The sequence below is a fragment of the Hemiscyllium ocellatum genome, chromosome 5 (genome assembly GCF_020745735.1).
Source record: "Hemiscyllium ocellatum isolate sHemOce1 chromosome 5, sHemOce1.pat.X.cur, whole genome shotgun sequence".
Classification (NCBI taxonomy): Eukaryota; Metazoa; Chordata; class Chondrichthyes; order Orectolobiformes; family Hemiscylliidae; genus Hemiscyllium; species Hemiscyllium ocellatum.
The window spans coordinates 126,563,220-126,589,255 of record NC_083405.1 but is presented as its reverse complement, the minus strand read 5'-3'; the positions used below and the strand labels follow the sequence as shown (position 1 = coordinate 126,589,255).

General features: G+C 54.7%; 1 protein-coding gene across 1 annotated transcript in view; it reads right to left on the bottom strand.

The window, feature by feature from the left end:
- Positions 1 to 8,798, bottom strand: part of LOC132816238 (trypsin-like) — a 14,416-nt gene extending 5,618 nt beyond the window's left edge. The window contains exons 1-2 of the mRNA XM_060825734.1: positions 8,624 to 8,798; positions 5,596 to 5,761 (exon numbers count right to left, since the gene is read on the bottom strand). Of these exons, the coding sequence (XP_060681717.1) occupies positions 5,596 to 5,761; positions 8,624 to 8,798 (341 nt within the window). The remainder of the gene's footprint in view (positions 1 to 5,595; positions 5,762 to 8,623) is intronic.
- Between the last annotated feature and the right edge of the window lie 17,238 nt (positions 8,799 to 26,036).

Below are 26,036 nucleotides of genomic sequence, written 5' to 3'. Positions count from 1 at the left end.
AGGGGGTCTTGGTGACAGGACACTGACCTCTGTGAGGTTACATCATTCACCTGTCATTGTTTGAACCTCCAATGAGTGCAGGCCCACCCTCTCAGGGGGACGTCGGGGGTCAGGTGTACGGTTCTCTGAAAGTAGGGTCCCAGGTAGACAGGACAGTGAAGAAGTCAGGGCATTGGGTAGGGAAGTTGGGAAGTTATGATGCAGGACATTGGTGAGGCCACACTTGGAGTATTGGGTTCAGGTTTGGTCACCCTGCTACAGGAAGGATGTTATTAAACTGGAAAGTGTGTAGAAGGAAGTTATCAAGGATGTTACCGGGACTCAAGGGTTTGAGTTAGAGGGAGAGGTTGGACAAGATAGGACTTATTTCTTCAGAGCGTAGGAGACGAAAGGGGGACTTTATGGATGAGTATAAGATCGTGAGAGACATGGATAGGGTGAACACACTCCGTCTTTTCCCCAGGGGTGGGGAATCGAGGGATAGAGAGCCTCAGTATAAGGTCAGAGGGGAAAGAATGGAAGGGAACCTGAGGGAGGGCAACTCCTCAGAGTGAACAGGCCCTCTGACACCCCTGTCAGCCAAGGCTCCCTGATGAGACCCAGGTTAACAGTCCCAATCCGGGAACTCTGAATCTATGAGGTCCCCTTGGTTGACCCTGTTATACTCACTGCAGTGACAATACTGACCCAGACAAGATTCTTATTGGGAACTGAGAGGGGGGTGACGTTGTTCCCCCTTGTGGGAGGGGCCAGGAGCTGAGGGTAGACTCTCAGAATAAGAGGTCACCCATCGGGGGCAGCAGTGAGAAGGAATCCCCTCTCTCTAAAGGGGACTGAATCCTTTACCACCGAGGGCTGGGGCATTGAGTATATCCAAGGCTGAGACCGGGAGAGTGTCCGTCAGTGAGGGAGGGGAGATGCCCCTCATGTCTTTGTTAAATCTCTCCCCTTCAAACAGTCCCACCCAGTGTTGGAATCCCCCACCCGAGGGGAACAGACACTTGCCATTCCCCTTACCTATAACCCCCCTGACCCCCACCCCACCCCACAGGGTTTTATAAACCTCTATAAGGTCAGCCCTCAGCCCCCGACGCTCCAGGGAAACCAGCCCCAGCCTCTCCAGCCTGTCGTCACCATCCAAGCATATTCTGGGAAACACATCCAAACGTATCCATCCTGGGAATCTCCCCAGAACCCGCTCCAGTTCAGCAAAACCTTCCTGCAGCGGGGCGAGGGTCTTCCAGAACAGGGGCTACTATATGTCCTGCATAACCTCAACAGGACACTCCCAACACGTATACACCCACACGCTCACACACACACAGACACTCACACACACTCATACTCACACACTCGCACACACTCACACACGCTCACACACTCACACGCGCACACTCACACACACACACTCACACACGCACTCACTCACTCAGACACACATTCACTCGCACCCGCACACACACACTCACACACATACAACACACACATACAACACACACACTCACACACAATCTCACACACATACACTCACACACATTCACACTCACACACACACTCTCTCACATTCACGCGCACACACTCGCACTAACGCACACACTCGCAAACACTCACACACACACTCTCTCACACGCGCACACACACTCACATACACACACTCACACTCACACACACACTCATACACATACAAGCACACACACTCAAACACAATCTCACACATACACACACACATACACTCACACATTCACACTCACACACACACTCACACACACAAACACACACACACACTCATGCACACACAAACACACACACACTCATACACACACTCTCACACACACTCTCACACACACTCACACAATCGCACACACAAACGCACACACACTCACTCACACTCACATACACACACTCACACACACACTCACACTCGCACTCACACTCACATACACACACTCACACTCACACAAACACAATCTCACGCATACACACACACATACACTCACATACTCACATACACACTCACACACATTCACACTCACACACACACTCACACACACACAAACGTGCACACACTCATGCACACACACACACACACTCACAGACACACACTCACACACACACTCATTCACACTCACACACACACTCACACACACTCGCACACACTTGCACACACACTCTCTCACACTCACACGCACACATGCTCACACTCACACACACGCACACACACACACTCACACTCACACACACACAGTCACTCACACTCACGCACACACTCGCACACAATTCTCTCACACTCACACGCACACACACATTCACACTCACACGCACTCACTCACACTCACGCACACACTCACACATACTCTCTCACACTCACACGTACACACACACACTCACACACACACTCACATGCACACACACTCACACACACACTCACTCACACTCACACACACACACACACACTCACTCATGGTCTCACACACACTCACACACACACAAATGCACACACACACTCACACACTCACATACACACACTCACATACATTCACTCGCACTCACACACACTCACTCGCACTCACACACACACTCACATACACACACTCACACACACAAACGCACACACACTCACTCACACACACTCTCACACACACTCACACACACACTCACACAATCACACACACACAACTGCACACACACTCACACGATCACACATACACAAACACACACTCACTCACTCACGCACACACACTCACACACATACGCACACTCATACACACACGCTCACACACACATACAAAATCTCACACATACACTCACACACACACATTCACACTCACACACACACTCACGCACAGACACTCACACTCATGCTCACTCACACACGTTCACACACACACACACACACTCACATACACATACTCACACTCACATACACACTCACACAAACACACACACACCTTCACACACCCTCACTCACACACACACTCTCACACACACTCACACACTATCACACACACTCTCACTCACACACACATACACACACACTCTCACACACACTCTCACACACACCCTCACACACGCTTACACAATCACTCACACTCACTCGCACTCACACACACACTCACATACACATACTCACACACACACAAACGCACACAATCACACACACTCACACACAATCACATACACACAAACTCACTCACACACATACACACACTCGCACTCACACACTCACTTACACACACACTCACACGCACACTCACACAGATGCTCTCTCACTCACACACACACTCACACACACACTCATACAAGCATATACACTCACACACACACAAACTCACACTCACACACAATCTCACAAACACACACACAAACTCGCAAACACACACACACACATGCACACTCAGACACACAGACACACACTGACACACTCACACAAACACATACACCCTCACACGCACACTCACTCACACACACAGACACACACACTCACATTCACACAAACACACACACACTCACACACACACTCACTCACACATACTTACACACACAATCAATCACACTCTCACACATACACTCGCACACACTCACTCACACACTCACACAAACACACACCCCTCACACACATACACTCACACACTCATACACACGCACTCTCACACATACTCACACATACTCACACACACAATCACTCACACTCACACACTCGCACACATATACTCACACACAGATGTACACATACACACTCACACACATACGCACACATACACACTCCCACTCACACACTCGCACACATACTCTCACACACACTCTCACACATACACTCACACACACACTTACACATACGCACGCTCACACACACACATGCTCAAACACACACTCAGACACATGCACACACACTCACACATACATACTTTCACAGTCACACTCACACATTCACACTCGCACACACTCATACACACTCACACAAACACACACACACACAAGCATAAGCAGGCACACACTCACACACATACACTCACACACACATTCACACTCACACACTGACACTCTCTCACACACACACTGACACACACACTCACACACACACTCACACTCACACATGCACACTCACACACACACTCACAGTCTCACACACACCCTCAAACATGCCCTCACACACTCACACACATACATACACACTCACATCAGATACACACACTCACACACGCTCACACACACATTCACCCTCATACTCACACACACACTCACACACAGAAACACAAGCATGCACACACAGTCACACACTCACACACACTCACACTCACTCACACTCATACACAGATGCACACACAAACACAAGCACGCACACACACACACGCGTGAACGCACGCACACGCTAATGCACACAAGTACACTCACCCACTCACACACACTCACTCACACGCACTCACACACACTCATACACACACTCTCTCAAACACTCACACATACTCAAACACAATCACTCACATACTCACTCACACAGATGCATTCACACCCACACACACACAGATACACACACTCTCACACACACTCACACACACTCACTCACACACACACACACACACTCACTCACACACACTCATACACACACTCTCACACACACTCACACACACACACTCTCACACACACACTCACACACACTCACTCACACACACTCACACACATTCACACTCACACACTGACATTCTCACACACTCACACTGAAACACACACTTACACACTCACACATGAACACTCACACATGCACACTCACACTCACAGTCTCACAGTCTCACACACTCTCAAACATGCCCTCACACACTCACACACACTCAAACCCTCATACTCACACACACTCACACACAGAAACACAAGCATGCACATACACAGTCACACGCACTCACTCACACTCACTCACACTTATACACAGATGCACACACAAACACAAGCACACACTCACACACTCTCTCACACACACACTCACACACAACGATAGGGAGGTGGTGTAGGGGCTGGAGGGGGTTACAGAGATAGGGAAGGGGTGTAGGGGCTGGAGGGGGTTACAGAGATAGGGAGGGGGTGTAGGGGCTGGTGGGGGTTACAGAGATAGGGAGGGGGTGTAGGGGCTGGAGGGGGTTACAGAGATAGGGAGGGGGTGTAGGGGCTGGAGGGGGTTACAGAGATAGGGAGGGGGTGTAGGGGCTGGAGGGGGTTACAGAGATAGGGAGGGGGTGTAGGGGCTGGAGGGGGTTACAGAGATAGGGAGGGGGTGTAGAGGATGGAGGGGTTACAGAGATAGGGAGGGGGTGTAGGGGCTGGAGGGGGTTACAGAGATAGGGAGGTGGTGTAGGGGCTGGAGGGGGTTACAGAGAGAGGGAGGGGGTGTAGGGGCTGGAGGGGGTTACAGAGATAGGGAGGGGGTGTAGGGTCTGGAGGGGGTTACAGAGATAGGGAGGGGGAGTAGGGGCTGGAGGGGGTTACAGAGATAGGGAGGGGGAGTAGGGGCTGGAGGGGGTTACAGAGATAGGGAGGGGGTGTAGGGTCTGGAGGGGGTTACAGAGATAGGGAGGGGGTGTAGGGTTTGTCCTGAGGGATAGTTACCGAATGTAGCAGTGAGCTGCCGTTAGGATCCAGTGAGCGTTGAGGAGGGAGGCTCCACACCACGGCCTGCGGAAATTCCGGATGTAGACCTGGTACGGGACACTGTGTGGAACACACTCCGAACCGCCAACAATTCGGTCATCCTCCTCACAGCACCCCGCCGCAACTGGGAGAGCAAGACAACGGAGTTCATGACAAAGGAACAGCTTGGGGCCATTCAGCCCATCCTCCTCCAGCCTGTTACACAGGCACAGGAGGCCATTCGGCCCCATACCTGAGTCTGTTCCATGATTCAGTCAGAGGAGGTTGTGTGTTATTTATTGACCCTGTTTTGTTTGACCCCATGAACGGCGAATCCATCCGGGTGGTTTGAGTGTGTTCATTGCCCCCAGTCTGACCCTGACCCCCTCATGTTTTGGTTGGGGGGGAGGAGGGGGGTGGGGGGGTTGGTTTCAGGAGAGGGACAGGTAGAGATATGCCGCAGGCTGGGTGTGATGATGTACCTGCAGACCCGCGTCCCATCCCCGCACGCCAGCCCCCACCCCACACCCACCCTCCCAGACCCCAGCCCCCACCCCACACCCCCCCCAGACCCCACCCAACACCCACCCACCCAGACCCCTGCCCCCACCCCACACCCCACTCACCCAGCCCCCACCCCACACCCCACTCACCCCCAGCCCCCACCCCACACCCACCCCACCCAGACCCCTGCCCCCACCCCACACCCCACTCACCCAGCCCCCACCCCACACCCCACTCACCCCCAGCCCCCACCCCACACCCACCCCACCCAGACCCCAGCCCCCACCCCACATCCCACCCCACCCAGACCCCACCCCACACCCACCCCACTCACCCAGCCCCCACCCCACACCTCACTCACCCAGACCCCACCTCACACCCCACTCACCCAGCCCCCACCCCACACCCCCCCAGCCCCCACCCCACACCCCACTCACCCAGCCCCCACCCCACACCCCACTCACCCAGACCCCACCTCACACCCCACTCACCCAGCCCCCACCCCACACCCCCCCAGCCCCCACCCCACACCCCACTCACCCAGACCCCAGACCCCACCCCACAACCCCCACCCACACCCCAGCCCCCACCCCACTCACCCAGACCCCAGCCCCCACCCCACAACCCCCACCCAGACCCCAGACCCCACCCCACTCACCCAGACCCCAGCCCCCACCCCACAACCCCCACCCAGACCCCAGCACCAAGCCCTGACCAAACCCCCCCCAAGATAAATGCCCCACTCGCCAACCTCTCTCTCCTCACTCCCCAGACTGTGGGAGGAAGTGGGTGGGAGAGTGGGTGTGTGTGTGTGTGTCCCTCACTCCCTCACACCCTCACTCACTCCCTCCCTCACACTCACTCACTCCCTCCCTCACACTCACTCACTCCCTCACTCACTCACTCCTTCACTCACTCCCTCACTCACTCCTTCACTCACTCCCTCACTCCCTCACTCACACACTCCCTCACTCACTGACTCCCTCACTCACTCCCTCACACACTCACTTACTCCCTCACTCACTCCTTCACTCACTCCCTCACACTCACTCATTCCCTCACTCCCTCACTCACTCCCTCACTCACACACTCCCTCACTCCTTCACTCACTGACTCCCTCACTCACTTCCTCACACACTCACTCACTCCCTCACTCACCACTCCCTCACTCACATACTCACTCCCTCACTCATTCACTCACTCACTCCCTCCCTCACTGCCTCATGTACTCACTCCCTCACTCACTCCTTCACTCACTCCTTCACTCACTCCCTCACTCACTCCCTCACTCACTCCCTTACACTCACTCACTCACTCCCTCACTCAGTCACTTACTCACTCACTCCCTCACACCCTCATTCACTCACTCCCTCGCTCACTCACACCCTCCCTCCCTCACTCACACTCCCTCACTCATTCACTCACTCACTGCCTCACTCACTCACTCCTTCACACACTCCCTCACTCACTCCCTCACGCCCTCACTCACTCACTGCCTCACACCCTCCCTCACTCCCTCCCTCACCCCCTCCCTCATCCCCTCACTCACTCACTCCTTCACACCCTCCCTCACAGACTCACTCACTCCCTCACTCACATACTCACTCCCTCACTCATTCACTCACTCACTCCCTCACTCACTCCCTTACACTCACTCACTCCCTCACACATTCACTCACTCACTCCCTCACTCACTCCCTAACTTACTCACTCCCTCACACTCACTCACTCACTCCCTCGCTCCCTCCCTCCCTCACTCACTCACTCCTTCACTCACTCCCTCACTCACATACTCACTCCCTCCCTCTCTCACTCCCGCACTCACTCCCTCACTCCCTTACTCACTCACTCCCTCACACTCACTCACTCCCTCCCTCACTCACTCCTTCACTCCCTCCCTCACTCACTCACTAACTCCCTCACATCCTCACTCCCTCCCTCCCTCACTCACTAACTCCCTCACATCCTCACTCCCTCCCTCCCTCACTCTCTCCATCATTCACTCACTCTCTCCCTCCCGCACTCACTCCCTCCCTCACTCCCTCACTCCCTTACTCACTCCCTCACTCACTCCCTCACACTCACTCACTCCCTCCCTCACTCACTCACTCCCTCCCTCACTCACTCACACACTCCCTCCCTCACCCCCTCACCCCTTCACTCCCTCCCTCACCCACTCCCTCACTCACTCACTCCCTCCCTCACACACCCCCTCCCTCACCCACTCCCTCACTCACTCACTCCCTCCCTCACACACCCCCTCCCTCACCCACTCCCTCCCTCCCTCACTCACTCGCTCCCTCACTCCTTCACTCCCTCCCTCACCCACTCCCTCACTCACTCACTCCCTCACTCACTCCCTCACACCCTCACTGCCTCCCTCCCTCCCTCCCTCAGACCAGGTTCCTGACAGAGAAAGCTGCCTGGGTCTGACTGAGTTTGTTCCCGTCCTGTTCAGGAACACGTTGGGAACATTCTGGAACCAGGGACTCTCTGTAAGTACCTCCGAGAATAATCAGTGCGGAGACCTTGACCAGGATCGCTGACATCTCCAAACCAGGTCCTCTCCCCAGCCCCCGGCCGGCCCCACTTTGGGAAGCTGTTCCTGGTGAGCCTTTGGACCCAGGAAGGCGAGATCCGACTCGAATCAGTGGCTCTGAGCTGGGGCTGAGGCTCATTAACAAGTGCCTCACAGCGGACTGAGATTTGTGCACCTTGACTCCGGGGTTACTGGAGTGTGTGTGGGAGCAGAGTCCATTCCTGAGCTAGGAACCCAGAAACCGCCAACTACAGACCGGGTTCAAGTCCCACCTCAGCTGAGGGGAGGTGTAATCCAGGTGAATAATATCTCGGGAATGAAACATTCACCTCATTCGCTGTAGAAATTAGCTTCACTAGGACCCGAAAGTGAAAAATAAACTGCTGGGTGTAATATAGACTTGTGGGATATAGGGAAATTAATGCCATATAATTGCTGGTGCGGGGTGAATGAACTCACAGCAGGAGCTGAGTCAACAAGAATGGGAACTATGTGGGGGAAATGCATAATTGTTTTTTTGTATTAGCTAAAAGTGTCTGCAAGAAAGTAACAGGGCTGCAAGACAATGGTAGATATTACAGGCGACTAGATAAGGTGCTGTGAGGGGAGGCGGTTAAGCTAGATACGCCTGTTTAAACAGGAGATATAAACATCTGTTTCCCACTGTTACAGCAACACAGGGACAAACCCCAATTAAAAGGGTCTTAACGATACGATTCTGTGAGGGACAGATGGAGGGAGTAGATAATGATAAGGCAAAGGATGAGATGAGGTCAAACGGCCTTGTGAGGGCCAGGAATCCGCATTTTGTCACAGACCAGGCTGGATAAGACACGCGATAAACAGGAGTAATGGGTACCGGTCTTAGGGCAGGGGAGGATGTAAACAGGGGAGGAGCAATGAGATAACAAAATAAATATAGAAACCAAATTATATAAATATCGAGTATTTGTTGAATTCGGTGTGTTTTGTCCCTGCCTTGTGGACACCAGCCCCACTTGTATGTGTGAAATAAATGACACGGCTGATTCCGATCATGTCTGGGACTGAGCTTATTGCCGTGAGTGAGCTGGGGGGTCTCTCCCATCAGGATCCTGTCATTAACTCCATACTTTTTCTTCATGTTTACTCTCCTGAAGGGCAGCACCTCACACGCGCCCAGATCCAACTCCATCTGCTCCCTCTCCACCCAGACCTGCAACTCTTTCATATCTTCCCGTCAATCACAAAAAGCACTCAGCACCCCCTCCAACGTTCGGGTCTGGGGCTGTGACTGGATGCCTGGTCTTCACCCCTCTGGGGAACGCGAGTTCAAATCCCTCAGGCCCCTCGATGGGACGTAGATTTGAGCATCGCAGCAGATGTAGCAATTCGAAGGTCGGTTCAAACAGCTATTGGGAGCTGCTGTTAAAATCCAGGTGGTTTATTCATGTCCTGGCTGGAAGGGAACAGGCTGCTCCGACCCCACTCATGTCCCATGTGAGTCCAGACCCGTATGATCGAGTTCCCTACCTTCTGCAAGCAGGGAGCAGGTCAGCCTGAGGGTAATTAGGGACGGAATATGAAGAGGAGAGGCCTTGCCAGGGATTCTCACACCCCAGGGCAAACTGAGAAGCAAATTCCCATCCCGGGAGTGAATGACGCGTGAGAGACAGGATCCTGGGCTAGAGATGAGCGTGGTAGGGGTGTGGAATGTAATGCAAGCACTGGGAGTAAAGTCAGAGAGACTTCAGCGGCTCTTGGACAGGCCCATGGGTGACCGGGCAATGGAGGGTATGTCAGGTCAGTCTGATCTTAGAGGGGGATAAAAGGCTAGCACAGCACCGAGGGCCGAAGGGCCTGTCCTGTACTCTGGAGAAAGAGAGGGCTGCAGACGCTGGGGATTAGTGTGGCGCTGGAAAAGCGCAGCAGGTCAGGCAGCATCCGAGGAGCAGGAGGGTCGACGTTTCAGGCAAAAGGCCTTGATCAGGAAAGGTGTTCTATGTTCGACAGAAAGGGACACTGATTCGGTGAGACCCGTGTGCCCACGTTCGATGGTTCTCTGCGTCTGACCAAGGGGCAGCGCTTGTGGTCTCAGATAAACCTCTCGGGGCGATAACCTGGCACCGTGCGACTTCTGACCAGGCCTCCCCTCCCCCCACTGTCCGACAGCAGCCCCTCCCTGTCACGGTTCCCTGGAGCTGGGTGAGCAGCTGAACGTGTTGGGGACGGATCTGATCAGACACCGCCACGAGTAGTTACAGACGCATTCACACGAGGCGACTCGTAACCTCTGACGGTTAAAGATAATGGGGGGGGGAGGGAATTCAGTGAGGGGAGGGGGCAACTGTGGGAAGGGAAGGGAACGAGGGAAGGGGCACCACGAGGCAACAGGGTCACAGAACATCAATCAGCACAGACCCTTCCCCCACCTCCCAGGGACCCCCCTGTAAAAACTGACACACTCCCCCCGGGGACCCCCCTGTAAATACTGACACACTCCCCCCGGGGACCCCCCCGTAAATACTGACACACTCCCCCCGGGGACCCCCCTGTAAATACTGACACACTCCCCCCTCCCCCCCCGGGGACCCCCCTGTAAATACTGACACACTCCCCCCTCCCCCCGGGGACCCCCCTGTAAATACTGACACACACCCCCCTCCCCCCGGGGACCCCCCCTGTAAATACTGACACACTCCCCCCCTCCCCCCGGGGACCCCCCCTGTAAATACTGACACACTCCCCCCTCCCCCCGGGGACCCCCCTGTAAATACTGACACACACCCCCCTCCCCCCGGGGACCCCCCTGTAAATACTGACACACTCCCCCCTCCCCCCCCCCCCCCCGGGAACCCCCTGTAAATACTGACACACTCCCCCCTCCCCCCAGGTACACACTGCTGTTACTGAGGGGGTGGTGGAGGGGAGGGGATGGTACACACTGCTGTTACTGAGGGGGGTGGGGGGGAGGGGATGGTACACACTGCTGTTACTGAGGGGGGGTGGAGGGGAGGGGATGGTACACACTGCTGTTACTGAGGGGGTGGGGGGGAGGGGATGGTACACACTGCTGTTACTGAGGGGGGGTGGGGGGAGGGAGGGGATGGTACACACTGCTGTTACTGAGGGTGGGTGGGGATGGTACACACTGCTGTTACTGGGGGGGGGTGGGGGGAGGGAGGGGATGGTACACACTGCTGTTACTGAGGGGGGGGGGTGGGGGGAGGGAGGGGATGGTACACACTGCTGTTACTGTGGGGGGGGTGGGGGGAGGGAGGGGGTGGTGTACACTGCTGTTACTCAGCGTCTCGAGTGTTGTTGGAGCCATCGATGTTGCAGCCGTATGTGAATCCAGTTCCTCCACAGCCTTGTGACTGTGCCTGAGTGCTGCCAGTTCCAATCCCAGCACGGTTCACAGGGATTCATGAATTCAAGTCTCGAATGGAACTGAAGGAACATTATTGTAATCGTTTCTCTGATTAGAAATAATCGCCTTACTCACTGGTGCCCTTAACTGCTCTCCCTTTGGGATAGACTACCTGTTGTCCCGGCTGCGTCTAACTTCCACGTGACTCCAAACCCGTTGCACTATCGCTCGCCCAAAGACCGAATCAGTTCAAGGGCAGTTAGACTGGATTACTTACAGTGTGGAAACAGGCCCTTCGGCCCAACAAGTCCACACCGACCCGCCGAAGCGCAACCCACCCATGCCCCTACATTTACCCCTTACCTAACACTACGGGCAATTTAGCATGGCCAATTCACCTGACCCGCACATCTTTGGACTGTGGGAGGAAACCGGAGCACCCGGAGGAAACCCACGCAGACACGGGGAGAACGTGCAAACTCCACACAGTCAGTCGCCTGAGTCGGGAATTGAACCCGGGTCTCAGGCGCTGTGAGGCAGCAGTGCTAACCACTGTGCCACCGTGCCGCTCAGGACCTTGCTACCCAGGGGAGGACCAATGGTCCCATGGCGTTGTCACTGAACGATGAAGCTGGGTTTAAATCTCATTGGTGGAATTTGAATTCAATTTTTGAAAAAGGAATCTGGCATTCGGAACCTCACGATGAAACTGTTGTTGGAAAAACTCATCTCGTTCAATAATACCCCTGGGGGGAAGGAAATCTGCCCCTCTAACCTAGTCAGGCCTACATGGGACTCCAGACCCACACCACAGCACTAACTCCTAACTGGTTTCTGGGAAGTTAGAGACTGGTCGGAAATGCTGCTGGTCGGTGCCCACGAGCCGTGAATAAATTGCAGAATAGTCACCTCCCCCACTCAGTCCTCCCACAGAAACGACAAAATCCCCACGATGCACATCACAGTCGCAGAGCCCACTCTTCAAGCCAGTCGAAGCCACCTTATTGATGGTACACACCTAGGGCATGCTGGGAGGAGGGTGTTGGTCTGCAGGTAAGGAATACTGTTTACACACACACACACACACTCACACACACACACACACACACACACACAATTACACACACACACACTCACACACTCTCGCACACTCTCAGACACACACATACTCACACAAACACACACACACACACACACACTCTCATACACACACAGACTCACACACACACTCACTCACATGCACACACACACGCACAGACTCACACTCACACAAATACTCACACACACACTCTCATACACGCACACACTCTCACGCACACACAGACACACACTCACTCACATGCACACTCACACGTGCACAGACTCACACTCACACACACACAAACACTCACACACTCACATACTCAGACACACCCTTACTCACATGCACACTCACATGCACATAGACTCACACTCACTCACGCACTCACACACTCTCACACACATAATCTCACACTCACACACACTCATACACTGACACACACTCACGCACACACTCACACACACAGTCACACACACACACTCTTATACACACTCTCACTCACACACACTCTCACACTTGCATACGCACATTCACACACTCGCTCTCACACAGACATGCACACACACTCTCACACCCGCATACGCACACTCACACATTCACACATGCACAAGTGTTGCTACCATAGTGGCTGTGAGGTTAGCACTGCTGCCTCATAGCACCAGGGTCCCAGGTTCGGTTCCAGCCTTGGGTGACTGTGGGGAGTTTGCACATTCTCCCCGTGTCTGCGTGGGGTTTCCTCTGGCATCGTCCCACAATCCAAAGGTGCAGAGGTTAAGGTGGATTGGCCATGGGAAATTGTCCCATAGTGCCCAGGGATGTGCAGGTTAGGGTGGATTGGCCATGGGAAATTGTCCCATAGTGTCCAGGGATGTGCAGGTTAGGGTGGATTGGCCATGCTAAATTCTCCCACAGTGCCCAGGGATGTGCAGGTTAGGGTGGATTGGCCATGCTAAATTGTCCCAGAGTGTGCAGGTTAAGGTGGGTTAGCCACAGGAAAATACAGAGTTACAGGATTAGGGTGGAATGCTTGTGGGAGAGTAGGTGTGAACTCGATGGGCCGAATAGCCGGCTTCCACACTGTAGGGAAACTGCAAATGCCAAGCAATGACTATCTCCAACATGGGAAAATCTACTCATTGCCTGGTGACATTCAATTGCCTCCCCATCGCTGAATCCCCTGCTGCCAACATCTTAGGGAGTCACTACTGACCACAAACACACCGGCTACAAGAGCAGGTCAGAGACCGGGAAGCAACTCCCCTCCGGACTCCCCAAAGCCTGTCCCACCATCGGCAAGGCACAAGTCAAGAGGCTGAGGGAATGCTCTCCCCTCGCTCTGGATGGAGGCAGCTCCAACAACACTCGAGAAGCTCAACACCGTCCAGATTACCATCCTCTTGACGTTCTTTCAGCTTGCTCATGGGATGTGGGAGTGTCTGATTGGACCTGCATTAACTGCCTGTCCTGAGATGTCCCATTGAGAAGGGGTGGGATGGTGCTGTCACTTTAGCAAGGCGGTTCTGTCCTCGGGGATTTTTCTTTTAAGAGGGTTCGTAAAAGCAGAGGTGCCGAGCGGTCTGGGAAACGGCCAGTTTAACAATGACGGGCAGAGTGGCCGGTTGTCCCAGTGGAGACCTTTTCTAGTTTGGTTTTATCTGTCGCAGTCACAAGGTTTAAGGAAGGTTGCTGGCTTCAGCAGATGATTCCTGCCTGACTTTCTCGGACACCTCTCTCTGGATGCTGTTCCCTGTATTTCAATTTACCGTTTACGCCAAGGGATGTGTTTGTGGATTGGAACCGTTCGTTATTAATAGTTACTGTTTTGGATTGGTTCAGTTTTCCAAATCGTTGTTCTCAATTCCGTTTCCTGTGTTTAAAACATAGGATTTAAATGAAGTCTATTTTTGCTGAAAGTCGTGTGGTTTGACCAGCTGCGTCACCCCTGGAACACCCCTTTCACATCTACCCTCAAAACAAGGGAAGTTAGAGTCTGGGGCTCCCTTTGTAAAATATTTTGCGAGAGGGTTGGTTACGGGTGGAGATGAGTTCAGTGGGGCAGGAGCATGCTGAGACAAGGGGTGGGCCAGGGTGGTTTTGAGAGAGGGCTCTAGTCTGTTCCATAACTGGTGGGAGAAAGTGAGAGCTACAGACCAGAGTCAAGAGTGTGGTGCTGGAAAAACACAGCAGGTCAGGCAGCAGCCGAGGAGCAGAGTCGACGTTTCGAGCAACATTCCTGATGAAGGGCTTATGCCCGAAATGTCGATTCTCCTGCTCCTCGGATGCTGCCTGACCGGCTGTGCCTTTCCAGCGCCACACCCATATCTGGTGGTGAGGGTGGGGGGTGACCTCCCTTCATGAACTATTGCAGTCCATTTGCACTCAGCAAGGTCCGAGCAAGAGCAGTGAAAGACGAATCAACAGGAGCTTTGCAACGAGGGACGCTGCCAGTATGAGAACAACGGGGCGAATGGCCTCCTCCAGTGCGATACAGCTCTGTCTCGATGACAGTCAGGGTGTCTGTCGCCTGATTCACTGCTTAATTTACCTAAATCTTTGAGGTCTTATCTCCCATCGATAAAAGCCAAACTCTGCTACGAAAAGCTGAGGTTTCTTTCACAATCAGCTTCGCGTTGAGATTAGCAGCTTCAGATTGATTTCCAACACAGATTACAAATCAAATCAGCATCGAGCGTCGCTCTCTCTCCGGGAGCTACTAGTCAGGACCGCGTGGTAGCGCGAGAAAACGCTGACAGCGGGAGGTTCCCCGGGTCTGACCGGGACTCGCTCTCGGGTCTGCGCCCGGACGTCACAGAGAGTTGTGGACACAGGCCCTGTCCCACTCGCAAACTCCACCTTCCATCCATCAACTCCACCTAGAAACCCCACTGCATCGGGACACCTTCCCAAACCAGTTACACTCTCTCCCACCCTTCACAGTGTCCAGGGATGTGCAGGTTAGGGTGGATTGGCCATGCTAAATTGTCCCACAGTGTCCAGGGATGTGCAGGTTAGGGTGGATTGGCCATGCTAAATTGTCCCACAGTGTCCAGGGATGTGCAGGTTAGGGTGGATTGGCCATGCTAAATTGTCCCACAGTGTCCAGGGATGTGCAGGTTAGGGTGGATTGGCCATGCTAAATTGTCCCATAGCGCCCAGGGATGTGCAGGTTAGGGTGGGTTGGCCGTGCTAAATTGTCCCATAGTGCCCTAGGATGTGCAGGTTAGGGTGGATTGGCCGTGCTAAATTGTCCCATAGTGCCCAGGGATGTGCAGGTTAGGGTGGATTGGCCATGCTAAATTGTCCCACAGTGTCCAGGGATGTGCAGGTTAGGGTGGATTGGCCATGGGAAATTGTCCCATAGCGCCCAGGGATGTGCAGGTTAGGGTGGATTGGCCGTGCTAAACTGTCCCATAGTGCCCAGGGATGTGCAGGTTAGGGTGGATTGGCCATGCTAAATTGTCCAATAGTGCCCAGGGATGTGCAGGTTAGGGTGGATTGGCCATGCTAAATTGTCCCATAGTGTCCAGGGATGTGTAGGTTAGGGTGGATTGGCCATGCTAAATTGTCCCATAGTGCCCTGGGATGTGCAGGTTAGGGTGGATTGGCCGTGCTAAACTGTCCCATAGTGCCCAGGGATGTGCAGGTTAGGGTGGATTGGCCATGTTAAATTGTCCTGTCGTACCTGGAGATGTGTAGGTTAGGTGCAGTGGTCAGGGTTAAATGTAGGATAACAGGGTAGGGGAATGGATGTGCGTGGGCTACACTTTGCAGTCAGTAGGTGGGTGGGACCAGGGTGTCTGTCGGGATTCTATGAAAATGTTGAAAGCAACATACAGTTGCTTCCCTCCCGTTCTCAGACTGATGATTGGAACTCTCTGTGCACCTTCTGTTTTGGTGTGACACTGTATTCTGCATTCGGTCTATAAAGCTGACCCCCTTGCGGAAGGTTATGATTTGACTGGATCACAATAATTATCACTGTATCTCAGCACGTGACAAGAACCAAGGACATGTTAAACCACAAGGCGACTGGTGCCCATGGCCGAACACAACGAGATAAAATCGCTGCTTATTCCAATGTGATGGCCGCAAGTCGGAACTTTAAAATGATTGGATTGGTTTCATGAGGGTGGGGGGGAGGGCGATGATTGGCAAGTCTGACCCTTGTGTAGTGAGAGCTCCCTGGACCGATGGGAGGGAAGGAAGGAGAGGGCAGCATCTCTGCGATTCGGTTGGAAGTTGGGTCCTCAGCGTTTGGAGGACCCCAGACCTGCTTTCAAAATGGCCGGGAGGGAGATTCCGAACGTGACAACTGCAAGGGAACCCTCATCTCGCCTGAAAGATGCGGGCAGGCTGGTCGAATGAGCAGCTAATGTCCAATGCAGCAAACGGGGTGAATGTTAGCCCGAGATAAGCAGAGAGACATTGTAATGGAAAGGGTTGGATTCTGTAGGAGGCAGGGGGTCAAGAGGTGAGAATGAAAAAGTGACTGAAAACCGGAATATTGTATCCAGGGCTTTATTAACAGGAGGTTCGGGGACAACCATCTTTCTCCATCTGTCCTGTCTCTGGCCAGGCAAGCAGTTACCACCCAGACCGAATTACCCAGAGGGCAGTTCAGGGTCAACCTCATCGACTGGGGTCACATGTCAGTCCAGACCAGGTAAGGATGGGATGAGAAAGCTGGATATGCTGGAATCCAAGGGAGACAGGCAGGAGGCTGGGGGAACACAGCAAGGCAGGCAGCACCAGGGGGGACAGGCAGGAGGCTGGGAGAACACAGCAAGGCAGGCAGCACCAGGAGGGACAGGCAGGAGGCTGGGGGAACACAGCAAGGCAGGCAGCATCAGGAGGGACAGGCAGGAGGCTGGGAGAACACAGCAAGGCAGGCAGCATCAGGAGGGACAGGCAGGAGGCTGGGAGAACACAGCAAGGCAGGCAGCACCAGGAGGGACAGGCAGGAGGCTGGGGGGAACACAGCAAGGCAGGCAGCACCAGGAGAGACAGGCAGGAGGCTGGGGGAACACAGCAAGGCAGGCAGCACCAGGAGGGACAGGCAGGAGGCTGGGGGAACACAGCAAGGCAGGCAGCACCAGGAGGGACAGGCAGGAGGCTGGGGGAACACAGCAAGGCAGGCAGCACCAGGAGGGACAGGCAGGAGGCTGGGGGAACACAGCAAGGCAGGCAGCACCAGGAGGTGGAGAAGTCAATGTTTCGGGTGTAACTGTACCTCAGACCAGGTAAAGATGGCGGTTCTGTTCCCTCAAAGACATCAGCGAGCCAGATGGGCGTTACCGACAACAGATTCGTGGTCATCATTTGTTTCAGATATTTTTGTTCAATCCAACTTCCACCAACTGAAGGAACAGGATTTGAACTGGGGTCCCCGGGCGTTGTCTGGGTCTCTGGGGTAACGATCCAGAGATAATGCCATTCCGCTATCCCACTGCCAAAAAAAACCGCGTGAGGCTCAGCTAAAGCAGAGTACACACTTCATAGAATCCCTCCAGTGTGGAAACAGGCCATTCGGCCCAACCAGTCCACACTGACCCTCCCAGACCTCTGAAGCCCACACGTTAGGAAGTTGTGGGGGAGGTGGGGAAGGCTTTTGAGGGGGGACGGAAATGTTGGAGGGAAATGATTGCTGTGCCGACTTTCCTTGTGACCCAGACGGATTGGGAAAACTGGGAAATGTTCCCTCTGGAGAAGTAAAGGCTAAAGCAGATGGAAATGGGGCTCTTCAAACCCAAAGGTAGAGGGTGTGAGAGACTGCTCCCCTTCCAACCAACTCAACCAGCATTTCAACTTGGATTTGTTGTCAGATAATAATGAGAGCTAAAAAAAACGCTCAATTTGTGAACGATACCCAAAATCTCGCCACTCCCCGCCACCAAGTGGCAGCTGGACGAATCCACAACAAGGCAGGCTGAGGTCAGGAAGGGGAATTTCGGGAAACAGTGAGGTCATCCAGCCCCTCAGCTCCACTCTGCCTTTTAACACAGACATGGCATTCCAAAGACCGGAGTCTCATTGACCCCCACGTTCCTGGTGGGCACGGGCAGCAGTTAGCCGAGCCAGGACTTACCCCGAGACACAAGGGGCAAACCGAGGGAGCAGACAGGCTACAGCGGGTCTGAGGAACTCAGGGTCAAGGGGTGTCCCCAAGGACAAGTGACTGAGAGAGAGAGAGAGAGAGAGAGAGCGACCAAGAGACTGAGAGACACAGAGACAAAGACAAAGAAAGACAGAGACAGAGAGAGAGATACAGAGACAGAGAGAGACAAGACAGAGAGAGAGAGAGAGAAAAAGAGAGACAGAGAGAGATAGAGAGAGAGAGAGACAGAGACAGAGCGAGAGACAGAGAGAGATAGAGACAGAGCCAGAGAGAGAGAGAGAGAGAGAGACAGAGAGAGAGAGAGAGAGAGACAGAGACAGAGACAGAGCGAGAGACAGAGAGAGAGAGAGAAAAAGAGAGAGAAAAACAAAGAGAGAGCGCGACCAAGAGACAGAAAGAGACAGAGACAGAGAGCGACAGAGCGAGAGACAGACAGAGAGAGAAAGAGACTCAGAGAGAGAGAGAGAGACAGAGAGACAGAGAGACAGAGAGACAGAGAGAGGTGGAGAGAAAGTGAGAAACAGCAACAGAAAAAGAGACTGAGAGAGAAACAGGGAGAGAGACAGAGAGAGACAGAGAGAGAGAGAGAGAGAGAGAGAGTGAGAGACGGAGAGAGAGGGACAGAGAGACAGACACAGAGAAAGCCAGAGAGAGAGACAGAGAGACGCAGAGAAAGAGAGACAGAGAGAAACAAAGAAGCAGGGAGACAGGGAGAGACAGAGAGAGTGAGAGAGACTGAGATAGAGAGAGAGAGAGCAAGAGAGACAAAGAGGGAAATAGAGAGGGGGAGTGAGTGAGACAGCGAGAGAGAGAGAGAAAAGGTGGAGAGGTTAAGAGAGAGAGTTACTGAGCTCAGGAGAGGTGTAGGGGCTGGAGGGGGTTACAGAAATAGGGAGGGGGTGTAGGGGCAGGAGGAGGTTACAGAGATAGGGAGGGGGTGTAGGGGCTGGAGGGGGTTACAGAGATAGGGAGGGGGTGTAGGGGCTGGAGGGGGTTACAGAGATAGGGAGGGGGTGTAGGGGCTGGAGGGGGTTACAGAGACAGGGAGGGGGTGTAGGGGCTGGAGGGGGTTACAGAGATAGGGAGGGGGAGTAGGGGCTGGAGGGGGTTACAGAGATAGGGAGGGGGTGTAGGGGCTGGAGGGATTTACAGAGATAGGGAGGGGGTGTAGGGGCTGGAGGGGGTGACAGAGATAGGGAGGGGGTGTAGGGGCTGGAGGGGGTTACAGAGGTAGGGAGGGGGTGTAGGGGCTGGAGGGGGTTACAGAGGTAGGGAGGGGGTGTAGGAGCTGGAGGGGGTTACAGAGATAGGGAGGGGGTGTAGGGGCTGGAGGGGGTTACAGAGATAGGGAGAGGGGTGTAGGGGCTGGAGGGGGTTACAGAGGTAGGGTGGGGGTGTAGGGGCTGGAGGGAGTTACAGAGATAGGAAGGGGGTGTAGGGGCTGGAGGGGGTTACAGAGATAGGGAGGGGGTGTAGGGGCTGGAGGGGGTTACAGAGATAGGGAGAGGGGTGTAGGGGCTGGAGGGGGTTACAGAGGTAGGGTGGGGGTGTAGGGGCTGGAGGGGGTTACAGAGATAGGGAGGGGGTGTAGGGGCTGGAGGGGGTTACAGAGATAGGGAGGGGGTGTAGGGGCTGGAGGGGTTACAGAGATAGGGAGGGGGTGTAGGGGCTGGAGGGGGTTACAGAGATAGGGAGGGGGTGTAGGGGCTGGAGGGGGTTACAGAGGTAGGGAGGGGGTGTAGGGGCTGGAGGGGGTTACAGAGATAGGGAGGGGGTGTAGGGGCTGGAGGGGGTTACAGAGATAGGGAGGGGGTGTAGGGGCTGGAGGGGTTACAGAGATAGGGAGAGGGGTGTAGGGGCTGGAGGGGGTTACAGAGGTAGGGTGGGGGTGTAGGGGCTGGAGGGGGTTACAGAGATAGGGAGGGGGAGTAGGGGCTGGAGGGGGTTACAGAGATAGGGAGGGGGTGTAGGGGCTGGAGGGGTTACAGAGATAGGGAGGGGGTGTAGGGGCTGGAGGGGGTTACAGAGATAGGGAGAGGGGTGTAGGGGCTGGAGGGGGTTACAGAGGTAGGGTGGGGGTGTAGGGGCTGGAGGGGGTTACAGAGATAGGGAGGGGGTGTAGGGGCTGGAGGGGGTTACAGAGATAGGGAGGGGGTGTAGGGGCTGGAGGGTTACAGAGATAGGGAGGGGGTGTAGGGGCTGGAGGAGGTTATAGAGATAGGGAGGGGGTGTAGGGGCTGGAGGGGGTTCCAGAGATAGGGAGAGGGGTGTAGGGGCTGGAGGGGGTTACAGAGATAGGGAGGGGGTTACAGAGATAGGGAGGGGTTGTAGGGGCTGGAGGGGGTTACAGGGATAGGGAGGAGAATCGGGACGATATAAAGTCTTAGACATGGTGAAAGTTTTTGATATGGTGTAGCTCCGATCTGACGATTTGGAGATATGTGTCGTGTCTGCCCACAGGAAGCATTCCCACGGCACGGGTGAATTCTCCGATCCGCTGGACAGGGACGAAGCTGTCTCTGACACACACTTCCCGAATCGGAACGAAGGAATCTGTGAAGGATCGGGGCTGGGGCTGCCCTGAAAGGGTGACGGAAGACCAGCAATGATTAACATCTGAAGGAGCCATGGTGATATTGTAATGGGGCTCCTCATTCCTGACTGTCACAAACATGGAACAGAAACGATGATCCGACCATGGATAAACTGGGATAGTGCTGATTCCCAGGAAGAGACTTTTAAATTGTTCTGTGAGAGGGATGGACTGAAGGAAGGCAGCATTATTGGGGGGAGGTTTCTTGAGGAAATTGATAAGATTAAGACTAATAAATCTCTGGGGCCTTGCATCGATGTTCTTGAGTGGTCACCTTCCCAGATTCTGTCAGCTCCGGAAGCGTTCCGATGGATTGGAAGGTGGATAGTGGAACCCCATTACTTCCAAAGGGATGTGATGTGAAAACAGTCGCAGTGTGGGATCGAGAGCAGAGAGTGTGATGTCGGAAAATGCCAGAGCCCATTAAAACGTGTGAAAACCCTGACGGATCACACAGCACGGTGGCTCAGTGGTTAGCACAGCCGCCACACGGCGCCAGGCACCTGGGTTCGATTCTGGCCTCGGGCCACTGTCTGTGTGGAGATGGCACATTCTCCCCGTGTCTGCGTGGGTTTCCTCCCACAGTCAAAGATGTGCAGGGGGGATGGGTCATGGGAAATTGTCCCATAGTGCCCAGGGATGTGCAGGTTAGGGTGGGTTGGCCATGGGAAATTGTCCCATAATGCCCAGGGATGTGCAGGTTAGGGTGGATTGGCCATGGGAAATTGTCCCATAGTGCCCAGGGATGTGCAGGTTAGGGTGGATTGGCCATGGGAAATTGTCCCATAGTGCCCAGGGATGTGTAGGTTAGGGTGGATTGGCCATGCTAAATTGTCCCATAGTGCCCAGGGATGTGCAGGTTAGGGTGGATTGGCCATGCTAAATTGTCCCATAGTGCCCAGGGATGTGCAGTTTAGGATGGATTGGCCATGCTAAATTGTCCCATAGTGCCCAGGGATGTGCAGGTTAAGGTGGATTAGCCATGCTAAATTGTCCCATAGTGCCCAGGGATGTGTAGGTTAGGGTGGATTGGCCATGCTAAATTGTCCCATAGTGCCCAGGGATGTGCAATTTAGGATGGATTGGCCATGCTAAATTGTCCCATAGTGCCCAGGGATGTGCAGGTTAAGGTGGATTAGCCATGCTAAATTGTCCCATAGTGCCCAGGGATGTGTAGGTTAGGGTGGATTGGCCATGCTAAAGTGTCCCATAGTGCCCAGGGATGTGCAGTTTAGGATGGATTGGCCATGCTAAATTGTCCCATAGTGCCCAGGGATGTGCAGGTTAAGGTGGATTAGCCATGCTAAATTGTCCCATAGTGCCCAGGGATGTGTAGGTTAGGGTGGATTGGCCATGCTACATTGTCCTATAGTGTCCAGGGATGTGCAGTTTAGGGTGGATTGGCCATGCTAAATTGTCCCATAGTGCCCAGGGATGTGTAGGTTAGGGTGGATTGGCCATGCTAAATTGTCCCATAGTGCCCAGGGATGTGCAGGTTAGGGTGGATTGGCCATGCTAAATTGTCCCATTGTGCCCAGGGATGTGCAGTTTAGGATGGATTGGCCATGCTAAATTGTCCCATAGTGCCCAGGGATGTGCAGGTTAGGGTGGATTGGCCATGCTAAATTGTCCCATAGTGCCCAGGGATGTGCAGGTTAGGGTGGATTGGCCATGCTAAATTGTCCCATAGTGTCCAGGGATGTGTAGGTTAGGGTGGATTGGCCATGCCAAATTGTCCCATAGTGCCCTAGGATGTGCAGGTTAGGGTGGATTGGCCATGCTAAATTGTCCCATAGTGCCCAGGGATGTGCAGGTTAGGGTGGATTGGCCATGCTAAATTGTCCCATAGTGTCCAGGGATGTGTAGGTTAGGGTGGATTGGCCATGCCAAATTGTCCCATAGTGCCCTAGGATGTGCAGGTTAGGGTGGATTGGCCATGCTAAATTGTCCCATAGTGCCCAGGGATGTGTACGTTAGGGTGGATTGGCCATGCTACATTGTCCTATAGTGTCCAGGGATGTGCAGTTTAGGGTGGATTGGCCATGCTAAATTGTCCCATAGTGCCCAGGGATGTGCAGGTTAGGGTGGATTGGCCATGCTAAATTGTCCCATAGTGCGCAGGGATGTGCAGGTTAGGATGGATTGGCCATGCTAAATTGTCCCATAGTGCCCAGGGATGTGTACGTTAGGGTGGATTGGCCATGCTACATTGTCCTATAGTGTCCAGGGATGTGCAGTTTAGGGTGGATTGGCCATGCTAAATTGTCCCATAGTGCCCAGGGATTAGATTAGATTAGACTTAGATTAGACTTACAGTGTGGAAACAGGCCCTTCGGCCCAACAAGTCCACACCGACCCGCCGAAGCGAAACCCACCCATACCCCTACATTTACCCCTTACCTAACACTACGGGCAATTTAGCATGGCCAATTCACCTGACCCGCACATCTTTGGACTGTGGGAGGAAACCGGAGCACCCGGAGGAAACCCACGCAGACACGGGGAGAACGTGCAAACTCCACACAGTCAGTCACCTGAGTCGGGAATTGAACCCGGGTCTCAGGTGCTGTGAGGCAGCAGTGCTAACCACTGTGCCCAGGGATGTGTACGTTAGGGTGGATTGGCCATGCTAAATTGTCCCATAGTGCTCAGGGATGTGTAGGTTAGGTACATTAGTCAGGGGTTGGTAGAGGGTAGGGGAATGGGTCTGGTTGGGTTAATCTTCGGAGTGTCAGTGTGGAATGTTTGGGTCTAATTGCCTGATTCCACTCCGTAGGGATCCTCCGATCTTATGAAATTTGACAAATTGCTTGAAAAATCTACTGGAATTCTTCAAAGCTGCTCTGGAGGAATGGATCAGGGGAGGGCAGTGGATGGGATTGACTTGGACATTCCGCAGTAGTTTGAGAAGCTTTAGGTCAGGGATGTAATATTTCCACCTGGGATTGGGGGCCAGGGTATTGAGATGGCAGGGGATAGGATTAAACAGGCCTTCCTCACTTCCACCTTGGGAGCAGGAACCGGAATGCTGGTTATCATCCGAACCCCGATAGCGTTGGGAAAAGGCTGCCCCCTTTCCAATGCTGTGTGGTTGGGGTGTCCTTGTGCCCCACTCCCTGAGGGTCAGCACTACAGGGGCACAGGCAGGGAACAAGGCAAATGGTACATTGGCTTTCAGAGCGTGAGGGAGGGGGGAGGGAGCAGGGAGGGGGCATAGGAGCAGGGAGGGGGATGGGTGCAGGATGGGGGGATAGGAGCAGGGAGGGGGCATAGGAGCAGGGAGGGGGATGGGTGCAGGATGGGGGGAGGGGAGCAGGGAGGGGGATGGGAGCAGGGAGGGGGATGGGTGCAGGATGGGAGGATGGGAGCAGGGAGGGGGGATAGGAGCAGGGAGGGGGATGGGTGCAGGATGGGGGGATGGGAGCAGGGAGGGGGGATAGGAGCAGGGAGGGGGATGGGTGCAGGATGGGGGGATGGGAGCAGGGAGGGGGATGGGAGCAGGGAGGGGGATGGGTGCAGGATGGGGGGATGGGAGCAGGGAGGGGGATGGGAGCAGGGAGGGGGGATAGGAGCAGGGAGGGGGATGGGTGCAGGATGGGGGGATGGGAGCAGGGAGGGGGATGGGAGCAGGGAGGGGGGGATGGGAGCAGGGAGGGGGATGGGAGCAGGGTGGGAGGATGGGAGCAGGGAGGGGGGATGGGAGCAGGGAGGGGGATGGGTGCAGGGAGGGGGGATGGGAGCAGGGAGGGGGGGATGGGAGCAGGGAGGGGGATGGGTGCAGGGAGGGGGGATGGGAGCAGGGTGGGAGAATGGGAGCAGGGAGGGGCGGATGGGAGCAGGGAGGGAGGATGGGAGCAGGGAGGGGGGATAGGAGCAGGGAGGGGGGATGGGAGCAGGATGGGGGGATGGGAGCAGGGAGGGGGATGGGAGCAGGGAGGGGGATGGGTGCAGGATGGGGGGATGGGAGCAGGGAGGGGGATGGGAGCAGGGAGGGGGGGATGGGAGCAGGGAGGGGAATGGGAGCAGGGAGGGGGATGGGTGCAGGGAGGGGGGATGGGAGCAGGGTGGGAGGATGGGAGCAGGGAGGGGGGATGGGTGCAGGATGGGGGGATGGGAGCAGGGAGGGGGGATGGGAGCAGGGAGGGGGATGGGTGCAGGGAGGGGGATGTGCTGGAGATGGACGGAGAGCAGCCAGGCTTTCCCAGACTGATCCCCGGGATGGCAGCAGTGACGGCCACA